The 26,086-nt window shown below is 53.2% G+C and overlaps 1 protein-coding gene across 1 annotated transcript in view; it reads right to left on the bottom strand.

Annotated features, from left to right (window-relative positions):
• LOC137366516 (uncharacterized) overlaps positions 1-26,086 on the bottom strand; it is a gene marked incomplete at its 3' end in the record, with an annotated part of 78,576 nt that overhangs the window by 22,762 nt on the left and 29,728 nt on the right. Inside the window, exon 3 of the mRNA XM_068028310.1 lies at positions 12,068-12,454. Coding sequence (XP_067884411.1) covers positions 12,068-12,454 — 387 coding nt within the window. The remainder of the gene's footprint in view (positions 1-12,067; positions 12,455-26,086) is intronic.

Below are 26,086 nucleotides of genomic sequence, written 5' to 3'. Positions count from 1 at the left end.
TGTGCCTCCTGTGGTTTGTGGGAAGTCATGGACACACCACATGTCCTTGAGAAACACATTTGCAGGAAGTGTCACCGGCTGCAGAAGCTTGAGCTCCGGGTTTCGGAACTTGAGCAGCGGCTGGAGTCACTGTGGCACATTCGCGAGGCAGAGAACTACGTGGATAGCACGTTTCAGGAGGTAGTCACACCACAGGTAAGGAGCAAGGAACATGCAGGCAGAGAGGGAATGAGTGAATGCCAGGCAGTCTAAGAGAACCAGAGAGGTAGTGCAGGAGTCCCCTGAGATGATCTCGCTCACGAATCGGTTTTCCATTTTGAATCCTGGTGAGGGTGATGGTTCCTCCGAGGAGTGCAGTTAGAAGCAAGTTTGTGTCACCACAGGTGGCTCAGCTGCACAGGAGGGGAGGAAGAAGAGTGGAAGAGTAGGAGTGACAGGGAATTCGTTAGTTAGAGGAACAGATGGGTGTTTCTGCGGCCGTAAATGTGACTCCAGGAAGGTGTGTTGCCTCCCTTGGTGCCAGAGTCAAGGATGTCACGGAATGGCTGCAGGACATTCTTCTGGGGGAGGGTGAACAGCCAAAGGTCGTGGTCCGCATGGGTACCAATGACATAGGTAGGAAGAGGGATGAGGTCCTGAAAGCAGATTTAAGGGAGCTAGGAAGGAGATTAAAAAATAGCACCTCAAAAGCAGTAATGTCAGGATTACTCCCAGTGCCACATGTTAGTGAGCATAGGAATAGGAGGATTGATTGAATGAACACCTGGCTGGAGAATTGGTGTCGGAGGGAGGGCATCAGATTTCTGAGGCATTGGGACTGGTTCTGGGGCAGGTGGGACCTGTACAAGATAGACAGTGAGAGTGAGAGGGGAAAAGTTTAGGGGGGATATGCGTGGAAAGTTCTTTACGCAGAGGGTGGTGGGTGCCTGGAACGTGTTGCCAGCGGAGGTGGTAGATGTGGGCACGATAGCGTCTTTTAAGATGTATCTTGACAGATACATGAATGGGCAGGAAGTAAAGAGATACAGACCCTTAGAAAATAGGCGACAGGTTTAGATAGAGGATCTGGATCGGCGCAGGCTTGGAGGGCCGAAGGGCCTGTTCCTGTGCTGTAATTTTCTTTGTTCTTTGTTCTTTGACAGGTTGCATCTTAGCAGGACTGGGACTAATATCCTCACAGGAAGATTTGCTAGTGCTGTTGGGAGGGTTTAAACTAAATTGTCAGGGGAATGGGATCCTGAGCGGGAACTCAGATTGGAGGGAAACCAAACGGGAAACTTGTCATGGGTGTGGGAACCAGGAGCAAATATCAGAGAGGAATACCAAGGTGCACAGAATACTGGGGGAGATAGATAGCACAAGAGTAGGAAATAAGAATTTATTAGGTGGGGTCAGAGTAAGGGAGAAAGTAATAATGTCTAAATCAGGGTTAATATGTATGTATGTAAATGCACAGAGTGTGGTTAATAAGACTGAGGATTGGGAGCAGTTTAGAGTTCAGCAAAGGAGGACCAAGGGATTGATTAAGAAGGGGAAAATAGAGTACAAGAGCAAGCTTGCGGGGAACATAAAAACTGACTGTAAAAGTTTCTATAGGTATGTGAAGAAAAAAAGATTGGTGAAGACAAATGTAGGTCCCTGTCAGAAACAGGGGAATTTATTATGGGGAATAAAGAAATGGCTGATCGACAAAATGCATACTTTGGTTCTGTCTTCACAAAGGAGGACACAAATATCATACCAGAAATGTTGGGGAACACAGGGCTTTGTGAGAGAGAGGAACTGAAGGAAATTAGTATTAGTAGAGAAATGGTGTTGGGGAAATTGATGGGATTGAAGGCCGATAAATCTCCAGGGCCTGATGGTCTACATCCCAGAGTATTTAAGGAAGTGGCCCTAGAAATAGTGGATGCATTGGTGGTCGTCATCCAAGATTCTATAGACTCTGGAACAGTTCCTACAGATTGGAGGGTAGCTAATGTAACCCCACTATTTAAAAAGGGAGGTAGAGAGAAATCAGGGATTTATAGACCAGTCAGCCTGACGTCGGTAGTGGGGAAAATTCTAGAGTCCATTATCAAAGATTTTATAGCAGAGCACTTGGAGAACAGTGGTAGAATCGGGCAGAGTCAGCATGGAATTACAAAAGAGAAATCATGCTTGACAAATCGACTAGAATTCTTCAAGGATGTAACGAGTAGAGTTGATGAGGGGGATCCAGTGGATGTGGTTTATTTGGACTTTCAGAAGGCTTTAGACAAAGTCCCACATAAGAGATTAACGTGTAAAATTAAAGCGCATGGGATTGGGGGTAGTGTATTGCAATGGATAGAAAATTGGTTGGTGGACAGAAAACAAAGAGTAGGGATAAATGGGTCTTTTCCCGAATGGTAGGCAGTGACTAGTGAGGTACCGCAGGGATCGGTGCTAGGACCCCAGCTATTCACAATATACATTAATGATTTAGATGAGGGAACTAAATGTAATATCCAACCTCTCCCGTTGATGTTGAGGTTAAGAGGGTGGATGTGCTGGAAATTTTGAAAGACATGAGGACAGATAAAGTCCCCGGGGCCAGACGGGATATACCCAAGGATATTACGGATAGCGAGGGAAGAGATTGCCGCGCCTTTGGCGATGATCTTTGCGTCTTCACTGTCCACTGGAGTAGTACCAGATTATTGGAGGGTGGCAAATGTTATTCCCTTGTTCAAGAAAGGGAATAGGGATAACCCTGGGAATTATAGACCAGTCAGTCTTACGTCGGTAGTGGGCAAATTATTGGAGAGGATTCTGAGAGACAGGATTTATGATTATTTGGAAAAGCATAGTTTGATTAGAGATAGTCAGCATGGCTTTGTGAGGGGCAGGTCATGCCTCACAAGCCTTATTGAATTCTTTGAAGATGTGACAAAACACATTGATGAAGGAAGAGCAGTGGATGTGGTGTATATGGACTTTAGCAAGGCGTTTGATAAGGTTCCCCATGGTAGGCTCATTCAGAAAGTAAGGAGGCATGGGATACAGGGAAATTTGGCTGTCTGGATACAGAATTGGCTGGCCCATAGAAGACAGAGGGTGGTAGTAGATGGAAAGTATTCAGCCTGGAGCTCGGTGACCAGTGGTGTTCCGCAGGGATCTGTTCTGGGACCTCTGCTCTTTGTGATTTTTATAAATGACTTGGATGAGGAAGTGGAAGGCTGGGTTAGCAAGTTTGCCGATGACACGAAGGTTGCTGGAGTTGTGGATAGTGTGGAAGGCTGTTGTAGGTTGCAACGGGACATTGACAGGATGCAGAGCTGGGCTGAGAAGTGGCAGATGGAGTTCAACCTGGAGAAGTGTGAAGTGATTCATTTTGGAAGGTCGAATTTGAATGCGGAATACAGACTTAAAGACAGGATTCTTGGTAGTGTGGAGGAACAGAGGGATCTTGGGGTCCATGTCCATAGATCGCTCAAAGTTGCCACCCAAGTTGATAGGGTTGTTAAGAAGGCGTATGGTGTGTTGGCTTTCATTAACAGGGGGATTGAGTTTAAGAGCCGCGAGGTTATGCTGCAGCTCTATAAGGCCCTGGTTCGACCACACTTGGAATATTGTGTTCAGTTCTGGTCGCCTCATTATAGGAAGGATGTGGAAGCTTTAGAGAGGGTGCAGAGGAGATTTACCAGGATGCTGCCTGGACTGGAGGGCATGTCTTATGAAGAAAGGTTGAGGGAGCTAGGGCTTTTCTCATTGGAGCGAAGAAGGATGAGAGGTGACTTGATAGAGGGGTACAAGATGATGAGAGGCATAGATAGAGTGGATAGCCAGAGACTTTTTCCCAGGGTGGAAAGGGCTATCACCAGGGGGCATAATTTTAAGGTGATTGGAGGAAGGTTTCGGGGAGATGTCAGAGGTAGGTTCTTTACACAGAGAGTGGTGGGTGCGTGGAATACACTGCCAGTGGTGGTAGCAGAAGCAGATACATTAGGGACATTTAAGCGACTCTTGGATAGGTACATGGATGATAGTAGAATGAAGGGTAGGTAGATAGTTTGATCTTAGAGTAGGTTAAAGGGTCGGCACAACATCGTGGGCCGAAGGGCCTGTACAGTGCTGCACTGTTCTATGCTCTATGTTCTGTATGTTCTCTCCTCATAGCTAATGCCCTCCAGACCAGGCAACATCCTGGTAAACCTCTTCTGTACCCTCTCCAAAGCCTCCACGTCCTTCTGGTAGTGTGGCGACCAGAATTGCACGCAATATTCTAAGTGTGGCCTAACTAAAGTTCTGTACAGCTGCAGCATGACTTGACAATTTTTATACTCTATGCCCCGACCGATGAAGGTAAGCGTGCCGTAAGCCTTCTTGACTACCTTATCCACCTGCGTTGCCACTTTCAGTGACCTGTGGACCTGTACACCCAGATCTCTCTGCCTGTCAATACTCCTAAGGGTTCTGCCATTGACTGTATACTTCCCACCTGTATTAGACCTTCCAAAATGCATTACCTCACATTTGTCCGGATTAAACTCCATCTGCCAAAACATGGTTTTGTGCAGGGAAGGTCATGTCTTACCAACTTAATAGAATTCTTTGAGGAAGTGACAAAGTTGATTGATGAGGGAAGGGCTGTCGATGTCATATACATGGACTTCAGTAAGGCGTTTGATAAGGTTCCCCATGGCAGGCTGATGGAGAAAGTGAAGGCGCATGGGGTCCAGGGTGTACTAGCGAGATGGATAAAGAACTGGCTGGGCAACAGGAGACAGAGAGTAGCAGTGGAAGGGAGTTTCTCAAAATGGAGACGTGTGACCAGTGGTGTTCCACAGGGATCCGTGCTGGGACCACTGTTGTTTGTGATATACATAAATGATTTGGAGGAAAGTATAGGTGGACTGATTAGCAAGTTTGCAGACGACACTAAGATTGGTGGAGTAGCAGATAGTGAAGGGGACTGTCAGAGAATACAGCAGAATATAGATAGATTGGAGAGTTGGGCAGAGAAATGGCAGATGGAGTTCAATCAGGGCAAATGCGAGGTGATGCATTTTGGAAGATCCAATTCAAGAGTGAACTATACAGTAAATGGAAAAGTCCTGGGGAAAATTGATGTCCAGAGAGATTTGGGTGTTCAGGTCCACTGTTCCCTGAAGGTGGCAACGCAGGTCAATAGAGTGGTCAAGAAGGCATACGGCATGCTTTCCTTCATCAGACGGGGTATTGAGTACAAGAGTTGGCAGGTCATGTTACAGTTGAATAGGACTTTGGTTCGGCCACATTTGGAATACTGCGTGCAGTTCTGGTCGCCACATTACCAAAAGGATGTAAATGCTTTGGAGAGGGTGCAGAGGAGGTTCACCAGGATGTTGCCTGGTATGGAGGGCGCTAGCTATGAAGAGAGGTTGAACAGATTAGGATTATATTCATTAGAAAGAAGGAGGTTGAGGGGGGACCTGATTGAGGTGTACAAAACCATGAGAGGCAGAGACAGGGTGGATAGCAAGAAGCTTTTTCCCAGAGTGGGGGATTCAATTACTAGGGGTCACGAGTTCAAAGTGAGAGGGGAAAAGTTTAGGGGGGATATGCGTGGAAAGTTCTTTACGCAGAGGGTGGTGGGTGCCTGGAACGCGTTGCCAGCGGAGGTGGTAGACGCGGGCACGATAGCGTCTTTTAAGATGTATCTAGACAGATACATGAATGGGCAGGAAGCAAAGAGATACAGACCCTTAGAAAATAGGCGACATGTTTAGATAGAGGATCTGGATCGGCGCAGGCTTGGAGGGCCGAAGGGCCTGTTCCTGTGCTGTAATTTTCTTTGTTCTTTTCTTCTTTGTTCTTTGCCATTTCTCCGCCCAAGTCTCCAACCGATCTGACAATCCTCATCATTATCCGCATCTCCACCAACCTTTGTGTCGTCCGCAAACTTACTAATCAGACCAGCTACATTTTCCTCCAAATCATTTATATATCCTACAAAGAGCAAAGGTCCCATCACTGATCCCTGTGGAACACCACTAGTCACATCCCTCCATTCAGAAAAACACCCTTCCACTGTTACCCTCTGTCTTCTATGACCGAGCCAGTTCTGTATCCATCTTGCCAGCTCACCTCTGATCCCGTGTGACTTCACCTTTTGTACCAGTCTGCTATGAGGGGCCTTGTCAAAGGCTTTACTGAAGTCCATATAGATAACATCCACTGCCCTTCCTTCATCAATCCTCTTTGTCACTTCCTCAAAAAACTCAAATCAAATTAGTGAGACACGACCTCCCCTTCACAAAACCATGCTGCCTCTCGCTAATAAGTTTGTTTGTTTCCAAATGGGAGTAAATCCTGTCCCGAATAATCCTCTCTAATAATTTCCCTACCACTGACGTAAGGCTCACCGGCCTATAATTTCCTGGATTATCCTTGCTACCCTTCTTAAACAAAGGAACACCATTGGCTATTCTCCAGTCCTCTGGGACCTCACCTATAGCCAATGAGGATGCAAAGATTTCTGTCAAGGTCCCAGCAATTTCTTCCCTTGCCTCCCTCAGTATTCTGGGGTAGATCCCATCAGGCCCTGGGGACTTATCTACCTTTAATGCTTTGCAAGACACCCAACACCTCCTCCTTTTTCATAATGGGATGACTGAGACTATCTTCACTCCCTTCCCTAGGCTCATCATCCACCAAGTCCTTCTCTTTGGTGAATACTGATGCAAAGTACTCATTTAGTACCTCGCCCATTTCCTCTGTCTTCACACATAGATTCCCTTCTCTGTCCTTGAGTGGGCCAACCCTTTCCCTCGTTACCCTCTTGCTCTTTATATACGTATAAAAAGCCTTGGGATTCTCCTTAATCCTGTTTGCCAATGACTTTTCATAACCCCTTTTAGCCCTCCTGACTCCTTGCTTAAGTTCCTTCCTACTGTCTTTATATTCCTCAAGGGCTTCGTCTGTTCCTAGCCTTCCAGCCCTTACGAATGCTTCCTTTTTCTTTTTGACTCGGCTCACAATATCCCGCGTTATCCAAGGTCCCGAAACTTGCCAAACTTATCCTTCTTCCTCACAGGAACATGCTGGTCCTGGATTCTAATCAACTGACGTTTGAAAGACTCCCACATGTCAGATGTTGATTTACCCTCAAACAGCCGCCCCCAATCGAAATTCTTCAGTTCCTGCCTAATATTGTTATAATTAGCCTTCCCCAAATTTAGCACCTTCACCCGAGGAATACTCTTATCCTGATCCACAAGTACCTTAAAACTTACGGAATTATGGTCACTGTTCCCGAAATTCTCCCCTACTGAAACTTCGATCACCTGGCCGGGCTCATTCCCCAATACCAGGTCCAGAATGGCCCCATCCCTAGTTGGACTATCTACATACTGTTTCAAGAAGCCCTCCTGGATGCTGCTCACAAATTCTGCCCCATCCAAGCCCCTAGCACTAAGTGAGTCCCAGTCAATATTGGGGAAGTTAAAATCACCCAGCACTACAACCCTGTTACCTTTACATCTTTCCAAAATCTGTCTACATATCTGCTCCTCTACCTCCCGCTGGCTGTTGGGAGGCCTGTAGAAAACCCCCAACATCGTGACTGCACCCTTCCTATTCCTGAGCTCCACCCATATTGCCTCGCTGCATGACCCCTCCGAGGTGTCCTCCCACAGTACAGCTGTGATATTCTCCTTAACCAGTAATGCAACTCCCCCACCCCTTTTACATCCCCCTCTATCCCGCCTGAAGCTTCTAAATCCTGGAACATTTAGCTGCCAATCCTGTCCTTCCCTCAACCAAGTCTCTGTAATAGCAACAACATCATAGTTCCAAATACTAATCCAAGCTCTAAGTTCATCTGCCTTACCTGTTATACTTCTCACATTGAAACAAATGCACTTCAGACCACCAGTCCCGCTGTGCTCAGCAACATCTCCCTGCCTGCTCTTCCTCTTAGTCTTACTGGCCTTATTTACTCGTTCCCCCTCATTTATTTCACCAGATGTCCTACTGCTCTGGTTCCCACCCCCCTGCCACACTAGTTTAAACCCTCCCGAGTGACACTAGCAAACCTCGCAGCCAGGATATTTGTGCCACTCCAGTTTAGATGCAACCCGTCCTTCTTGTACAGGTCCCATCTGTCCCTGAAGAGATCCCAATGGTCCAGATATCTGAAACCCTCCCTCCTGCACCAGCTGTTCAGCCACGTGTTTAGCTGCACTATCTTCCTATTTCTAGCCTCACTGGCACGTGGCACAGAGAGTAATCCCAAGATTACAACCCTAGAGGTCCTGTCTTTTAACTTACTACCTAACTCCCTAAACTCCCCCTGCAGGACCTCATCACTCTTCCTGCCTATGTCATTGGTACCGATGTGTACGCAACCTCTGGCTGTTCACCCTCCCCCTTCAGAATGCCCCCTGTCCGTTCAGAGACATCCTTGACCCTGGCACCAGGGAGGCAACATACCATCCTGGAGTCTCTTTCACTTCCACAGAAGAGCCGATCTGTGCCCCTGACTATAGAGTCCCCTATAACTATTGCTCTTCTGCGCTTTGTCCCTCCCTGCTGAACAACAGTGCCAGCCGTGGTGCCACTGCTCTGGCTGCTGCTGTTTTCCCCTGATAGGCCATCCCCCCCCAACAGTATCCAAAACGGTATACTTGTTAGAGAGGGGGATAACCACAGGGGATTCCTGCACTGACTGCCTGCCCCTTCTAGCGGTCACCCATCTATCTGCCTGCACCTTGGGTGTAACCACTTCTCTAAAACTCCTGTCTATGATGCTCTCTGCCACCTGCATGCTCCTAAGTGCATCCAGTTGCCGCTCCAACCGATCCATGCGGTCTGTGAGGAGCTGCAACTGGGTACACTTCCTGCAGATGTAATCGTCCGGAACGCTGGAAGCGTCACAGACCTCCCACATCTCACAGGTGAAGCACTTCACCCCTCTAACTGACATTTCTAGCACTAATTAAATTAATTTAAGATAAATAAATACTTATTAAATCCTTACTAAATTGTTAGAACTATATGGTCCCTAGTGCTAGATTCCTATTATAAATATTAAATGCTAACTAACTGCAGTAATCTCCTCCCTCTGGTTTAGTTACTCTACTTATTAATTAGTTAATTAGGGTTTTAATCAATTTTTATCAATGTTTTATTTTCAAATTCAGTAAAAGAAAATTCCCTAACAGCCAATCAGGTCACAGCTTTCCTGTGACGTCACTTTGTTTTTTTTACCAGAGGTAAGTTTTTTATAATTACCGGTCTGGAACTCTGCCCTCCGAATCTTCTCCCAGTCAGCTGTGCTCTTTGGAAGCTCTGGGCTCCCCTCACTCTGAGGACAGGTAGGAAATGAAAGGAGCTCCTAGCTCCCTCCTTACCGAACTTCCTCACTTACCAAACTTCCACAGTAGCACTCTAATGCAACCCAGGTCGGCACTCTAAGATGGCTCACTTTTATACTGACTGACTCTAGCCCCCTGAAAACTGGTTTAAACCAATTCTCTAATTAACATGGAGCAGCTGCAAGCAGAGCCTGAGTGAACCCTGTTTAAAGCTGGTCTAAAACTCACCTTCCCCAACCCTAACAGCAACTGTTAAGTTGATCTGCTAAACAAAAGACAGATTAGATTTAAGATAAAATTAAGGGTGGCACAGCGGCGCAGTGGTTAGCACCGCAGCCTCACAGCTCCAGCGACCCGAGTTCAATTCTGGGTACTGCCTGTGTGGAGTTTGCAAGTTCTCCCTGTGTCTGCGTGGGTTTCCTCTGGGTGCTCCGGTTTCCTCCCACATGCCAAAAAAAGACTTGCAGGTTTACAGGTAAATTGGCCATTATAAATTGCCCCTGGTATAGGTAGGTGGTAGGGAAATATAGGGACAGGTGGGGATGTGGTAGGAATATGGAATTAGTGTAGGATTAGTATAAATGGGTGAATGATTTCGGCACAGACTCGGTGGGCCGAAGGGCCTGTTTCAGTGCTGTATCTCTAAACTAAACTAAACCCTTAATTATCCTCACTTACCAAACTTCCACTGGAGCACTCTACTGCAACCCAAGTCAGCACTCCAGTGGCTGATTAACTAAATGCATACTTTGGTTCTGTCTTCACAAAGGAGGACACAAATATCATACCAGAAATGTTGGGGAACACAGGGCTTAGTGAGAGAGGAACTGAAAGAAATCAGTATTAGTAGAGAAATGGTGTTGGAGAAATTGATGGGATTGAAGGCCGATAAATCCCCAGGGCCTGATAATCTGCATCCCAGAGTACTTAAGGAAGTGGCCCTAGAAATAGTGGATGCATTGGTGGTCATCTCCCAAGATTCTATAGACTCTAGAACAGTTCATACAGATTGGAGGGTAGCTAATGTAAGCCCACTATTTAAAAAGGGCGGTACAGAGAAAGCAGGGAATTATAGACCAGTCAGCCTGACGTCGGTAGTGGGGAAAATTCTAGAGTCCATTATCAAAGATTTTATAGCAAAGCACTTAGAGAACAGTGGTAGAATCGGGCAGAGTCAGCATGGAATTACGAAAGGGAAATCATGCTTGACAAATCGACCAGAATTCTTCGAGGATGTAACTAGTAGAGTTGATGAGGGGGAGCCAGTGGATGTGGTTTATTTGGACTTTCAGAAGCTTTCGACAAAGTCCCACATAGATTAGCCTGTAAAATTAAAGCGCATGGGATTGGGGGTAGTGTACTGCGATGGATAGAAAATTGGTTGTCAGACAGGAAACAGAGTAGGGATAAATGGGTCTTTTTCCGAATGACAGGCAGTGACTAGTGGGGTACAGCAGGGATCGGTGCTAGGACCCCAGCTATTCACAATATATATTCATGATTTAGATGAGGGAACTAAATGTAATATCTCCAAATTTGCAGATGACACAAAACTGGGTGGGAGGGTGAGTTGTGAGGAGGATGCAGAGAGGCTTCAGGGTGATTTGGACAAGTTGAGTGAGTGGGCTAATGCATGGCAGATGCAGTATAATGTGGATAAATGTGAGGTTATCCACTTTGGTAGCAAAAACAGGAAGGCAGATTATTATCTGAACGGCTATAAACTGAGAGAGGAGAATATGCAGTGAGACCTGGGTGTTCTCGTACACCAGTCGCTGAAGGTAAGCATCAGGTGCAACAGGCGGTAAAAAAGGCAAATGGTATGTTGGCCTTCATAGCGAGAGGATTCGAGTACAGGAGCAGGGATGTCTTGCTGCAATTATACAGGGCCTTGGTGAGGCCACACCTGGAATATTGTGTGCAGTTTTGGTCTCCTTATCTGAGGAAGGATGTTCTTGCTATAGAGGGAGTGCAGAGAAGGTTTACCAGACTGATTCCTGGGATGGCGGGACTGATGTATGAGGAGAGATTGAGTTGGTTAGGATTATATTCGTTGGAGTTCAGAAGAGTGAGGGGGGAATCTCATAGAAACCTATAAAATTCTAACAGGACTTGACAGGGTAGATGCAGGAAGGATGTTCCCGATGGTGGGGGTGTCCAGAACCAGGGGTCATAGTCTAAGGATATGGGGTAAACCTTTCAGGACTGAGATGAGGAGAAATGTCTTCACCCAGAGAGTGGTGAACCTGTGGAATTCGCTCCCACAGAAAGCAGTTGAGGCCAAAAGTTTGTGTGTTTTCAAGAAGGAGTTAGATAAAGCTCTTGGGGTGAAAGGGATCAAAGGGTATGGGGAGAAAGCGGGAACAGGTTACTGAGTTGGATGATCAGCCATGATCATAATGAATGGCAGAGCAGGCTCGAAGGGCCGAATGGCCTACCCCTGCTCCTATTTTCTATGTTTCTATGTGTGTGGGGGGTGTCGGGGGTGTGCGGGGGTGGGGGGTGTTGGGGTGGATGGGGGTGTTGGGTGGCAGGTGTGGGGGGTGTTGGGGTGGATGGGGGTGTCAGGTGGGTGTCAGGGGGGTGTCTGAGTCAATGCTGACTGATCACTTGGCTCCGCCTGTATGATCCACATTGACTCCTGGTTCTCCTGAGATTCTGCAGCTTCGGCCCCGGAGACTCCCTGTGGAAACAGGAGGAGTTGGGAATCTCCACCCACATTCCTTCAGCCTTTAACTGGTTCTCACCTCCTTCAGTTGTGTTCACCTCCAAGGTGTGAATTTCCTTTCTCTGCTCCAATTTCCGTCCGTAATTCCATCTCCCAACGTCAGCTCCATAACGGGAATGTGAGGCAATGTCAGAATAAAGCACGGAGAGAATGGTTCGATACCGGGAGAAGGGATAGAGTTTCTTACACATCAACTCCTGATTAACTGAGTTCCTGAATGGCTGAGACCTCACACGGGCCGGTGAGTAATGGGACATTCTGCACTTGTCTCCATAACGTTCCACCAAATCACACCTCAGTTCCACTGTCAGAGTGCCAGTAATCCATGTCTTCACTGTGTAATATCCACGCACCGTGATACTGTCAGCTGTTGAAGATGTATTGATGAGACGAAACACCACCTCCCCTGCAACGTAATAAGAAAAAAGGAAAAAACTTGGCACAAGAAAATTACAGCATTCAGTGAGAGTACAGTTCACAAATACTCACACCCCGATTAACTGCAGGGTTACAGGGTGGTCCCAGTACCTCGTTGTACTGAGGGAGTGCTGCACTGTCGGATGGTCAGTACTGAAGGAGTGCTGCACTGTGGGAGGGTCAGTACTGAGGGAGTGCTGCACTGTCGGAGGGTCAGTACTGAGGGAGTGCTGCACTGTCAGAGGTTCAGTACTGAGGGAGTGCTGCACTGTCAGAGGTTCAGTACAGAGGGAGTGCTGCACTGTCGGATGGTCAGTACTGACGAAGTGCTGCACTGTCAGAGGTTCAGTACAGAGGGAGTTCTGCACTGTCAGAGGGTCAGTACTGAGGGAGTGCTGCACTGTCAGAGTTTCAGTACTGAGGGAGTGCTGCACTGTCAGAGGTTCAGTACAGAGGGAGTGCTGCACTGTCGGATGGTCAGTACTGAGGGAGTGCTGCACAGTCAGAGGGTCAGTACTGAGGGAGTGCTGCACTGTCAGAGGTTCAGTACAGAGGGAGTGCTGCACTGTCGGATGGTCAGTACTGACGAAGTGCTGCACTGTCAGAGGTTCAGTACAGAGGGAGTTCTGCACTGTCAGAGGGTCAGTACTGAGGGAGTGCTGCACTGTCAGAGGTTCAGTACTGAGGGAGTGCTGCACTGTCAGAGGTTCAGTACAGAGGGAGTGCTGCACTGTCGGATGGTCAGTACTGAGGGAGTGCTGCACAGTCAGAGGGTCAGTACTGAGGGAGTGCTGCACTGTCAGAGGTTCAGTACAGAGGGAGTTCTGCACTGTCAGAGGGTCAGTACTGAGGGAGTGCTGCACTGTCAGAGGTTCAGTACTGAGGGAGTGCTGCACTGTCAGAGGTTCAGTACAGAGGGAGTGCTGCACTGTCGGAGGTTCAGTACTGAGGGAGTGCTGCACTGTCGGAAGGTCAGTACTGAGGAAGTGCTGCACTGTCAGAGGGTCAGTACTGAGGGAGTGCTGCACTGTCGGAGGGTCAGGACTGAGGGTGGCACTGTCGGAGGGTCAGTACTGAGGGAGTGCTGCACTGTCGGAGGGTCAGTACTGAGGGAGTGCTGCACTGTCAGAGGGTCCGTACTGAGGGAGTGCTGCACTGTCGGAGGGTCAGTACTGAGGGAGTGTGGCACTGTCGGAGGGTCAGTACAGAGGGAGTGCTGCACTGTCGGAGGGTCCGTACTGAGGGAGTGCTGCACTGTCGGAGCGTCAGTACTGAGGGAGTGCTGCACTGTTGGAGGGTCCGTACTGAGGGACTCCTGCACTGTCGAAGTGTCAGTACTGAGGGAGTGCTGCACTATCGGAGGGTCCGTACTGAGGGAGTGCTGCATTGTTGGAGGATCAGTACTGAGGGAGTGCTGCACTGTCGGAGGGTCAGTACAGAGGGATTGCTGCACTGTCGGAATGTCAGGACTGAGGGAGTGCTGTACTGTCAGAGGGTCTGTACTGAGGAAGTGCTGCACTGTCGGAGCTTCAGTACTGAGGGAGTGCTACACTGTCGGAGGGTCCGTACTGAGGGAGTGCTGCACTGTCGGAGGGTCCGTACTGAGGGACTGCTGCACTGTCGAAGTGTCAGTACTGAGGGAGTGCTGCACTGTCAGAGGGTCAATACTGAGGGAGTGCTGCACTGTGGGAGCGTCAGTAGTGAGGGAGTGCTGCACTGTCGGAGGGTCAGTACTGAGGGAGAGCTGCACTGTCGGAGGCTCCGTACTGAGGGAGAGCTGCACTGTCGGAGGGTCCGTACTGAGGTAGTGCTGCACTGTCGGAGGGTAATTACTGAGGGTGTGTGGCACTGTCGGAGGTTCCGTACTGAGGGAGTGCTGCACTGTCGGAGGGACCGTGCTGAGGTAGTGCTGCACTGTCGGAGGGTCAGTACTGAGGGAGAGCTGCACTGTCGGAGGCTCCGTACTGAGGGAGAGCTGCACTGTCGGAGGGTCCGTACTGAGGTAGTGCTGCACTGTCGGAGGGTAATTACTGAGGGTGTGTGGCACTGTCGGAGGCTCCGTACTGAGGGAGTGCTGCACTGTCGGAGGGACCGTGCTGAGGTAGTGCTGCACTGTCGGAGGGTCAGTACTGAGGGTGTGTGGCACTGTCGGAGGGTCCGTACTGAGGGAGAGCTGCACTGTCGGAGGGTCAGTACTGAGGAAGTGCTACACTGTCGGAGGGTCAGTACTGAGGGAGTGCTGCACTGTCGGAGGGCCAGTACTGAGGGAGTGCTGCACTGTCAGAGGGTCAGAACTGAGGGAGTGCTGCACTGTCGGAGGGTTAGTACTGTGGGAGCGCTGCACTGTCGGAGGGTCAGTACTGAGGGAGTGCTGCACCGTCGGAGGGTCAGTACTGAGGGAGTGCTGCACTGTCAGAGGGTTAGTACTGAGGGAGTGATGCACTTTCAGAGGGTAAGTACTGTGGGAGTGCTGCACTGTCAGAGGGTTAGTACTGAGGGAGTGCTGCACTGTCGGAGGGTCAGTACTGAGGGAGGGCTGCATTGTCGGAGGGTCAGTACTGAGGGAGTGCTGCACTGTCGGAGGGTCCGTACTGAGGGAGTGCTGCACTGTCGGAGGGTCAGTACTGAGGGAGTGCTGCACTGTCGGAGGGTCCGTACTGAGGGAGTGCTGCACTGTCCGAGGGTCAGTACTGAGGGAGTGCTGCACTGTCGGAGGGTCTGTACTGAGGGAGAGCTGCACTGTCGGAGGGTCAGTACTGAGGGAGTGCTGCACTGTCGGAGGGTCTGTACTGAGGGAGAGCTGCACGATCGGAGGGTCAGCACTGAGGGTGTGTGGCACTGTCGGAGGGTCCGTACTGAGGGAGTGCTGCACTGTCGGAGGGTCCGTACTGAGGGAGTGCTGCACTGTCGGAGGGTGAGTACTGAGGGAATGCTGCACTGTCAGAGGGTTCGTACTGAGGGAGTGCTGCACTGTCGGAGAGACCGTACTGAGGGAGTGCTGCACGGTCAGAGGGTCAGTTCTGAGGGAGTGCTGCACTATCAGAGGGTCAGGACTGAGTGAGTGTGGCACTGTCGGAGGGACCGTACTGAGGGAGTGCTGCACTGTCACAGGGCCAGTTCTGAGGCAGTGCTGAACTGTCAGAGGGTCAGTACTGAGGGAGTGCTGCACTGTCGGAGAGATCGTACTGAGGGAGTGCTGCACTGTCAGAGGGTCAAACTGAGTGAGTGCGGCACTGTCGGAGGGACCGTACTGAGGGAGTGCTGCACTGTCAGAGGGTCAGTACTGAGGGAGTGCTGCACTGTGGGAGCGTCAGTAGTGAGGGAGTGCTGCACTGTCGGAGGGTCAGTACTGAGGGAGTGCTGCACTGTCAGAGGGTGAGCACTGAGGAAGTGCTACACTGTCGGAGGGTCAGTACTGAGGGAGCGCTGCACTGTCGGAGGGCCAGTACTGAGGGAGTGCTGCACTGTCGGAGGGTCAGTACTGAGGGAGTGCTGCACTGTCGGAGGGTCAGTACTGATGGAGAGCTGCACTGTCGGAGGCTCCGTACTGAGGGAGAGCTGCACTGTCGGAGGGTCCATACTGAGGTAGTGCTGCACTGTCGGAGGGTCATTACTGAGGGTGTGTGGCACTGTCGGAGGTTCCGTACTGAGGGAGTGCTGCACTGTCGGAGGGTCCGTACTGAGGTAGTGCTGCACTGTCGGAGGGTCAGTACTGAGGGTGTGTGGCACTGTCGGAGGGTCCGTACTGAGGGAGTGCTGCACTGTCGGAGGGTCCGTACTGAGGGAGTGCTGCACTGTCGGAGCGTCAGTACTGAGGGAGTGCTGCACTGTTGGAGGGTCCGTACTGAGGGACTCCTGCACTGTCGAAGTGTCAGTACTGAGGGAGTGCTGCACTATCGGAGGGTCCGTACTGAGGGAGTGCTGCATTGTTGGAGGATCAGTACTGAGGGAGTGCTGCACTGTCGGAGGGTCAGTACAGAGGGATTGCTGCACTGTCGGAATGTCAGGACTGAGGGAGTGCTGTACTGTCAGAGGGTCTGTACTGAGGAAGTGCTGCACTGTCGGAGCTTCAGTACTGAGGGAGTGCTACACTGTCGGAGGGTCCGTACTGAGGGAGTGCTGCACTGTCGGAGGGTCCGTACTGAGGGACTGCTGCACTGTCGAAGTGTCAGTACTGAGGGAGTGCTGCACTGTCAGAGGGTCAATACTGAGGGAGTGCTGCACTGTGGGAGCGTCAGTAGTGAGGGAGTGCTGCACTGTCGGAGGGTCAGTACTGAGGGAGAGCTGCACTGTCGGAGGCTCCGTACTGAGGGAGAGCTGCACTGTCGGAGGGTCCGTACTGAGGTAGTGCTGCACTGTCGGAGGGTAATTACTGAGGGTGTGTGGCACTGTCGGAGGTTCCGTACTGAGGGAGTGCTGCACTGTCGGAGGGACCGTGCTGAGGTAGTGCTGCACTGTCGGAGGGTCAGTACTGAGGGAGAGCTGCACTGTCGGAGGCTCCGTACTGAGGGAGAGCTGCACTGTCGGAGGGTCCGTACTGAGGTAGTGCTGCACTGTCGGAGGGTAATTACTGAGGGTGTGTGGCACTGTCGGAGGCTCCGTACTGAGGGAGTGCTGCACTGTCGGAGGGACCGTGCTGAGGTAGTGCTGCACTGTCGGAGGGTCAGTACTGAGGGTGTGTGGCACTGTCGGAGGGTCCGTACTGAGGGAGAGCTGCACTGTCGGAGGGTCAGTACTGAGGAAGTGCTACACTGTCGGAGGGTCAGTACTGAGGGAGTGCTGCACTGTCGGAGGGCCAGTACTGAGGGAGTGCTGCACTGTCAGAGGGTCAGAACTGAGGGAGTGCTGCACTGTCGGAGGGTTAGTACTGTGGGAGCGCTGCACTGTCGGAGGGTCAGTACTGAGGGAGTGCTGCACCGTCGGAGGGTCAGTACTGAGGGAGTGCTGCACTGTCAGAGGGTTAGTACTGAGGGAGTGATGCACTTTCAGAGGGTAAGTACTGTGGGAGTGCTGCACTGTCAGAGGGTTAGTACTGAGGGAGTGCTGCACTGTCGGAGGGTCAGTACTGAGGGAGGGCTGCATTGTCGGAGGGTCAGTACTGAGGGAGTGCTGCACTGTCGGAGGGTCCGTACTGAGGGAGTGCTGCACTGTCGGAGGGTCAGTACTGAGGGAGTGCTGCACTGTCGGAGGGTCCGTACTGAGGGAGTGCTGCACTGTCCGAGGGTCAGTACTGAGGGAGTGCTGCACTGTCGGAGGGTCTGTACTGAGGGAGAGCTGCACTGTCGGAGGGTCAGTACTGAGGGAGTGCTGCACTGTCGGAGGGTCTGTACTGAGGGAGAGCTGCACGATCGGAGGGTCAGCACTGAGGGTGTGTGGCACTGTCGGAGGGTCCGTACTGAGGGAGTGCTGCACTGTCGGAGGGTCCGTACTGAGGGAGTGCTGCACTGTCGGAGGGTGAGTACTGAGGGAATGCTGCACTGTCAGAGGGTTCGTACTGAGGGAGTGCTGCACTGTCGGAGAGACCGTACTGAGGGAGTGCTGCACGGTCAGAGGGTCAGTTCTGAGGGAGTGCTGCACTATCAGAGGGTCAGGACTGAGTGAGTGTGGCACTGTCGGAGGGACCGTACTGAGGGAGTGCTGCACTGTCACAGGGCCAGTTCTGAGGCAGTGCTGAACTGTCAGAGGGTCAGTACTGAGGGAGTGCTGCACTGTCGGAGAGATCGTACTGAGGGAGTGCTGCACTGTCAGAGGGTCAAACTGAGTGAGTGCGGCACTGTCGGAGGGACCGTACTGAGGGAGTGCTGCACTGTCAGAGGGTCAGTACTGAGGGAGTGCTGCACTGTGGGAGCGTCAGTAGTGAGGGAGTGCTGCACTGTCGGAGGGTCAGTACTGAGGGAGTGCTGCACTGTCAGAGGGTGAGCACTGAGGAAGTGCTACACTGTCGGAGGGTCAGTACTGAGGGAGCGCTGCACTGTCGGAGGGCCAGTACTGAGGGAGTGCTGCACTGTCGGAGGGTCAGTACTGAGGGAGTGCTGCACTGTCGGAGGGTCAGTACTGATGGAGAGCTGCACTGTCGGAGGCTCCGTACTGAGGGAGAGCTGCACTGTCGGAGGGTCCATACTGAGGTAGTGCTGCACTGTCGGAGGGTCATTACTGAGGGTGTGTGGCACTGTCGGAGGGTCCGTACTGAGAGAGAGCTGCACTGTCGGAGGGTCCATACTGAGGTAGTGCTGCACTGTCGGAGGTTCCGTACTGAGGGAGTGCTGCACTGTCGGAGGGTCCGTACTGAGGTAGTGCTGCACTGTCGGAGGGTCAGTACTGAGGGTGTGTGGCACTGTCGGAGGGTCCGTACTGAGAGAGAGCTGCACTGTCGGAGGGTCAGTACTGATGGAGAGCTGCACTGTCGGAGGCTCCGTACTGAGGGAGAGCTGCACTGTCGGAGGGTCCATACTGAGGTAGTGCTGCACTGTCGGAGGTTCCGTACTGAGGGAGTGCTGCACTGTCGGAGGGTCCGTACTGAGGTAGTGCTGCACTGTCGGAGGGTCAGTACTGAGGGTGTGTGGCACTGTCGGAGGGTCCGTACTGAGAGAGAGCTGCACTGTCGGAGGGTCAGTACTGAGGAAGTGCTACACTGTCGGAGGGTCAGCACTGAGGGAGTGCTGCACTGTCGGAGGGTCAGTACTGTGGGAGCGCTGCACTGTCAGAGGGTCAGTACTGAGTGAGTGCTGCACAGTCGGAGGGTCAGTACTGTGGGAGTGCTGCACTGTCAGAGGGTTAGTACTGAGGGAGTGTTGCACTGTCGGAGGGTCAGAACAGAGGGAGTGATGCCCTGTCGGAGGGTCAGTACAGAGGGAGTGATGCACTTTCAGAGGGTCAGTACTGTGGGACTGCTGCACTGTCAGAGGGTTAGTACTGAGGGAGTGCTGCACTGTCGGAGGGTCATACTGAGGGAATGCTGCACTGAAGGAGGGTCAGTACTGAGGAAGTGCTGCACTGTCGGAGGGTCAGTACTGAGGGAGTGCTGCACTGTCGGAGGGTCAGTACTGAGGGAATGCTGCACTGTCGGAGGGTGATACTGAGGGAGTGCTGCACTGTGGGTGGGTCAGTACTGAGGGAGTGCTGCACTGTCGGAGGGTCAGTACTGAGGGAGTGCTGCACTATCGGAGGGTCAGTACTGAGGGAGTGCTGCACTGTCGGAGGGGCCGTACTGAGGGAGTGCTGCACTGTCGGAGGGTCCGTACTGAGGGGGTGCTGCACTGTCCGAGGGTCAGTGCTGAGGGAATGCTGCACTGTTGGAGGGTCAGTACTGAGGGAGTGCTGCACTGTCGGAGGGTCCGTACTGAGGGAGTGCTGCACTGTCGGAGGGTCCGTACTGAGGGAGTGCTGCACTGTCGGAGGGTCCGTACTGAGGGAGTGCTGCACTGTCGGAGGGTCAGTGCTGAGGGAATGCTGCACTGTCAGAGGGTCAGTTCTGAGGGAGTGCTGCACTGTCAGAGGGTCAGGACTGAGTGAGTGTGGCACTGTCGGAGGGACCGTACTGAGGGAGTGCTGCACTGTCAGAGGGCCAGTTCTGAGGGAGTGCTGCACTGTCAGAGGGTCAGTACTGAGGGAGTGCTGCACTGTCGGAGGGACCGTACTGAGGGAGTGCTGCACTGTCAGAGGGTCAGTACTGAGGGAGTGTGGCACTGTCGGAGGGACCGTAGTGAGGGAGTGCTGCACTGTCAGAGGGTCAGTACTGAGTGAGTGCGGCACTGTCGGAGGGACCGTACTGAGGGAGTGCTGCACTGTCAGAGGTTCAGTACTGAGGGAGTGCTGCACTGTCGGAGGGTCAGTACTGAGGGAATGCTGCACTGTCAGAGGGTCCGTACTGAGTGAGTGTGGCACTGTCGGAGGGACCGTACTGAGGGAGTGCTGCACTGTCAGAGGGTCAGTTCTGAGGGAGTGCTGCACTGTCAGAGGGTCAGTACTGAGGGAATGCTGCACTGTCAGAGGGTCCGTACTGAGTGAGTGTGGCACTGTCGGAGGGACAGTACTGAGGGAGTGCTGCACTGTCAGAGGGTCAGTACTGAGGGAGTGCTGCACTGTCGGAGGGTCAGTACTGAGGGGGTGCTGCACTGTCGGAGGGTCAGTACTGAGGGAGTGCTGCACTGTCGGAGTGTCAGTACTGAGGGAATGCTGCACTGTCGGAGGGACAGTACTGAGGGAATGCTGCACTGTCGGAGGGTCAGTACTGAGGAAATGCTGCACTGTCGGAGGGTCAGTACTGAGGGAGTGTGGCACTGTCTGAGGGACCGTATTGAGGGAGTGCTGCACTGTCAGAGGGTCAGTACTGAGGGAGTGTGGCACTGTCGGAGGGAGAGTACTGAGGGAGTGCTGCACTGTCAGAGGGTCAGTACTGAGGGAGTGCTGCACTGTCGGAGGGTCAGTACTGAGGGAGTGCTGCACTGTCGGAGGGTCAGTACTGAGGGAGTGCTGCACTGTCGGAGGATCAGTACTGAGGGAATGCTGCACTGACGGAGGGTCAGTACTGAGGGAATGCTGCACTGTCAGAGGGTTCGTACTGAGTGAGTGTGGCACTGTCGGAGAGACCGTACTGAGGGAGTGCTGCACGGTCAGAGGGTCAGTTCTGAGGGAGTGCTGCACTATCAGAGGGTCAGGACTGAGTGAGTGTGGCACTGTCGGAGGGACCGTACTGAGGGAGTGCTGCACTGTCAGAGGGCCAGTTCTGAGGCAGTGCTGAACTGTCAGAGGGTCAGTACTGAGGGAGTGCTGCACTGTCGGAGGGACCGTACTGAGGGAGTGCTGCACTGTCAGAGGGTCAGTACTCAGTGAGTGCGGCACTGTCGGAGGGACCGTACTGAGGGAGTGCTGCACTGTCAGAGGTTCCGTACTGAGGGAGTGCTGCATTGTCGGAGGGTCCGTACTGAGGGAGTGCTGCTCTGTCAGATGGTCCGTACTGAGGGAGTGCTGCACTGTCGGAGGGTCCGTACTGAGGGACTGCTGCACTGTCAGAGGGTCTGTACTGAGGGACTACTGCACTGTCGAAGTGTTGGTACTGAGGGAGTGCTGCACTGTCGGAGGGTCAGTACTGAGGGAGGGCTGCACTGTCGGAGGGTCCGTACTGAGGGAGAGCTGCACTGTCGGAGGGTCAGGACTGAGGGAGTGCTGCACTGTCAGAGGGTCAGTACTGAAGGAGTGCTGCACCGTCGGAGGGTCAGTACTGAGGGAGTGCTGCACTGTCAGAGGGTTAGTAGTGAGGGAGTTTTGCACTGTCGGAGGGTCAGTACAGAGGGAGTAATGCACTTTCAGAGGGTCAGTACTGAGGGAGTGCTGCACTGTCAGAGGGTTAGTACTGAGGGAGTGCTGAACTGTCGGAGTGTCAGTACTGAGGGAGTGCTGCACTGTCGGAGGGTCAGTACTGAGGGAATGCTGCACTGTCGGAGGGTCAGTACTGAGGGATTGCTGCACTGTCGGAGGGTCAGTACTGAAGGAATGCTGCAGTGTTGGAGGGTCAGTACTGAGGGAGTGCTGCACTGTCGGAGGGTCAGTACTGAGGGAGTGCTGCACTGTCGGAGGGTCCGTATTGAGGGAGTGCTGCACTGTCGGAGGGTCAGTACTGAGGGAGTGCTGCACTGTCGGAGGGTCCGTACTGAGGGAGTGCTGCACTGTCCGAGGGTCAGTACTGAGGGAGAGCTGCACTGTCGGAGGGTCTGTACTGAGGGAGAGCTGCACTGTCGGAGGGTCCGCACTGAGGGAGTGCTGCACTGTCAGAGGGTCAGTACTGAGGGAGTGCTGCACTGTCGGAGGGTCTGTACTGAGGGAGAGCTGCACCGTCGGAGCGTCCGTACTGAGTGTGTGACACTGTCGGAGGGTCCGTACTGAGGGAGTGCTGCACTGTCGGAGGGTCCGTACTGAGGGAATGCTGCACTGTCGGAGGGTCCGTACTGAGGGACTGCTGCACTGTCAGAGGGTCCGTACTGAGGGACTACTGCACTGTCGAAGTGTTAGTACTGAGGGATTGCTGCACTGTCAGAGGGTCTGTACTGAGGGAGATCTGCACTGTCGGAGGGTCCATACTGAGGGAATGCTGCACTGTCAGAGGGTCCGTACAGAGTGAGTGTGGCACTGTCGGAGGGACCGTACTGAGGGAGTGCTGCACTGTCGGAGGGTCAGTACTGAGGGAATGCTGCACTGTCAGAGGGTCCGTACTGAGTGAGTGTGGCCTGTCGGAGGGACCGTACTGAGGGAGTGCTGCACTGTCAGAGGGTCAGTTCTGAGGGAGTGCTGCACTGTCAGAGGGTCAGTACTGAGGGAATGCTGCACTGACAGAGGGTCCGTACTGAGTGAGTGTGGCACTGTCGGAGGGACAGTACTGAGGGAGTGCTGCACTGTCAGAGGGTCAGTACTGAGGGAGTGCTGCACTGTCGGAGGGTCAGTACTGAGGGGGTGCTGCACTGTCGGAGGGTCAGTACTGAGGGACTGCTGCACTGTCGGAGTGTCAGTACTGAGGGAATGCTGCACTGTCGGAGGGACAGTACTGAGGGAATGCTGCACTGTCGGAGGGTCAGTACTGAGGAAATGCTGCACTGTCGGAGGGTCCGTACTGAGGGAGTGCTGCACTGTCAGAGGGTCAGTACTGAGGGAGTGTGGCACTGTCTGAGGGACCGTATTGAGGGAGTGCTGCACTGTCAGAGGGTCAGTACTGAGGGAGTGTGGCACTGTCGGAGGGAGAGTACTGAGGGAGTGCTGCACTGTCAGAGGGTCAGTACTGAGGGAGTGCTGCACTGTCGGAGGGTCAGTACTGAGGGAGTGCTGCACTGTCGGAGGGTCAGTACTAAGGGAGTGCTGCACTGTCGGAGGATCAGTACTGAGGGAATGCTGCACTGACGGAGGGTCAGTACTGAGTGAGTGTGGCACTGTCGGAGAGACCGTACTGAGGGAGTGCTGCACGGTCAGAGGGTCAGTTCTGAGGGAGTGCTGCACTATCAGAGGGTCAGGACTGAGTGAGTGTGGCACTGTCGGAGGGACCGTACTGAGGGAGTGCTGCACTGTCAGAGGGCCAGTTCTGAGGCAGTGCTGAACTGTCAGAGGGTCAGTACTGAGGGAATGCTGCACTGTCAGAGGGTCAGTACTGAGGGAGTGCTGCACTGTCGGAGGGACCGTACTGAGGGAGTGCTGCACAGTGAGAGGGTCAGTACTGAGGGAGTGCTGCACTGTCGGAGGGACCGTACTGAGGGAGTGCTGCACTGTCAGAGGGTCAGTACTGAGGGAGTGCTGCATTGTGGGAACGTCAGTAGTGAGGGAGTGCTGCACTGTCGGAGGGTCAGTACTGAGGGAGTGCTGCACTGTCAGAGAGTGAGCACTGAGGAAGTGCTACACTGTCGGAGGGTCAGTACTGAGGGAGCGCTGCACTGTCGGAGGGTCAGTGCTGAGGGAGTGCTGCACTGTCGGAGGGTCAGTACTGATGGAGAGCTGCACTGTCGGAGGCTCCGTACTGAGGGAGAGCTGCACTGTCGGAGGGTCCATACTGAGGTAGTGCTGCACTGTCGGAGGGTCATTACTGAGGGTGTGTGGCACTGTCGGAGGTTCCGTACTGAGGGAGTGCTGCACTGTCGGAGGGTCCGTACTGAGGTAGTGCTGCACTGTCGGAGGGTCAGTACTGAGGGTGTGTGGCACTGTCGGAGGGTCCGTACTGAGAGAGAGCTGCACTGTCGGAGGGTCAGTACTGAGGGAGTGCTGCACTGTCGGAGGGTCAGTGCTAAGGGAGTGCTGCACTGTCGGAGGATCAGTACTGAGGGAATGCTGCACTGACGGAGGGTCAGTACTGAGGGAGTGCTGCACTGTCGGAGGGTCAGTACTGAGGGAGTGCTGCACTGTCGGAGGGTCAGTGCTAAGGGAGTGCTGCACTGTCGGAGGATCAGTACTGAGGGAATGCTGCACTGACGGAGGGTCAGTACTGAGGGAGTGCTGCACTGTCGGAGGGTCAGTACTGAGGGAATGGTGCACTGTCGGAGGGTCAGTACTGATGGAATGCTGCACTGTTGGAGGGTCAGTACTGAGGGAGTGCTGCACTGTCGGAGGGTCAGTACTGAGGGAATGCTGCACTGTCGGAGGGTCAGTACTGAGGGAGTGCAGCACTGTCGGAGGGACCGTACTGAGGGAGTGCTGCACTGTCAGAGGGTCCGTACTGAGGGAGTGCTGCACTGTCGGAGGGTCAGTACTGAGGGAATGCTGCACTGTCGGAGGGGCAGTACTGAGGGAGTGTGGCACTGTCGGAGCGTCCGTACTGAGGGAGTGCTGCACTGTCGGAGGGTCCGTACTGAGGGAGTGCTGCACTGTCGGAGGGTCCGTACTGAGGGACTGCTGCACTGTCAGAGGTTCCGTACTGAGGGAGTGCTGCATTGTTGGAGGGTCCGTACTGAGGGACTGCTGCTCTGTCAGATGGTCCGTACTGAAGGAGTGCTGCACTGTCAGAGGGTCCGTACTGAGGGAGTGCTGCATTGTTGGAGGGTCCGTACTGAGGGACTGCTGCACTGTCAGAGGGTCCGTACTGAGGGAGTGCTGCACTGTCGGAGGGTCCGTACTGAGGGACTGCTGCACTGTCAGAGGGTCCGTACTGAGGGACTACTGCACTGTCGAAGTGTTGGTACTGAGGGAGTGCTGCACTGTCAGAGGGTTAGTAGTGAGGGAGTTTTGCACTGTCGGAGGGTCAGTACAGAGGGAGTAATGCACTTTCAGAGGGTCAGTACTGAGGGAGTGCTGCACTGTCAGAGGGTTAGTACTGAGGGAGTGCTGCACTGTCGGAGGGTCAGTACTGAGGGAATGCTGCACTGTCGGAGGGTCAGTACTGAGGGATTGCTGCACTGTCGGAGGGTCAGTACTGAGGGAATGCTGCAGTGTGGGAGGGTCAGTACTGAGGGAGTGCTGCACTGTCGGAGGGTCAGTACTGAGGGAGTGCTGCACTGTCGGAGGGTCCGTATTGAGGGAGTGCTGCACTGTCGGAGGGTCAGTACTGAGGGAGTGCTGCACTGTCGGAGGGTCCGTACTGAGGGAGTGCTGCACTGTCCGAGGGTCAGTACTGAGGGAGAGCTGCACTGTCGGAGGGTCTGTACTGAGGGAGAGCTGCACTGTCGGAGGGTCCGCACTGAGGGAGTGCTGCACTGTCAGAGGGTCAGTACTGAGGGAGTGCTGCACTGTCGGAGGGTCTGTACTGAGGGAGAGCTGCACCGTCGGAGCGTCCGTACTGAGTGTGTGACACTGTCGGAGGGTCCGTACTGAGGGAGTGCTGCACTGTCGGAGGGTCCGTACTGAGGGAGTGCTGCACTGTCGGAGGGTCAGTACTGAGGGAATGCTGCACTGTCGGAGGGTCCGTACTGAGGGACTGCTGCACTGTCAGAGGGTCCGTACTGAGGGACTACTGCACTGTCGAAGTGTTAGTACTGAGGGAGTGCTGCACTGTCAGAGGGTCTGTACTGAGGGAGATCTGCACTGTCGGAGGGTCCATACTGAGGGAGAGCTGCACTGTCGGAGGGTCAGGACTGAGGGTGCTGCACTGTCAGAGGGTCAGTACTGAGGGAGTGCTGCACTGTCAGAGGGTTAGTACTGATGGTGTGATGCACTG

This window comes from Heterodontus francisci, unplaced genomic scaffold (assembly GCF_036365525.1).
Source record: "Heterodontus francisci isolate sHetFra1 unplaced genomic scaffold, sHetFra1.hap1 HAP1_SCAFFOLD_1051, whole genome shotgun sequence".
In the NCBI taxonomy this organism is placed as follows: Eukaryota; Metazoa; Chordata; class Chondrichthyes; order Heterodontiformes; family Heterodontidae; genus Heterodontus; species Heterodontus francisci.
The sequence above is the reverse complement of the archived record's forward strand: the minus strand, read 5'-3'. Positions and strand labels throughout refer to the sequence as shown.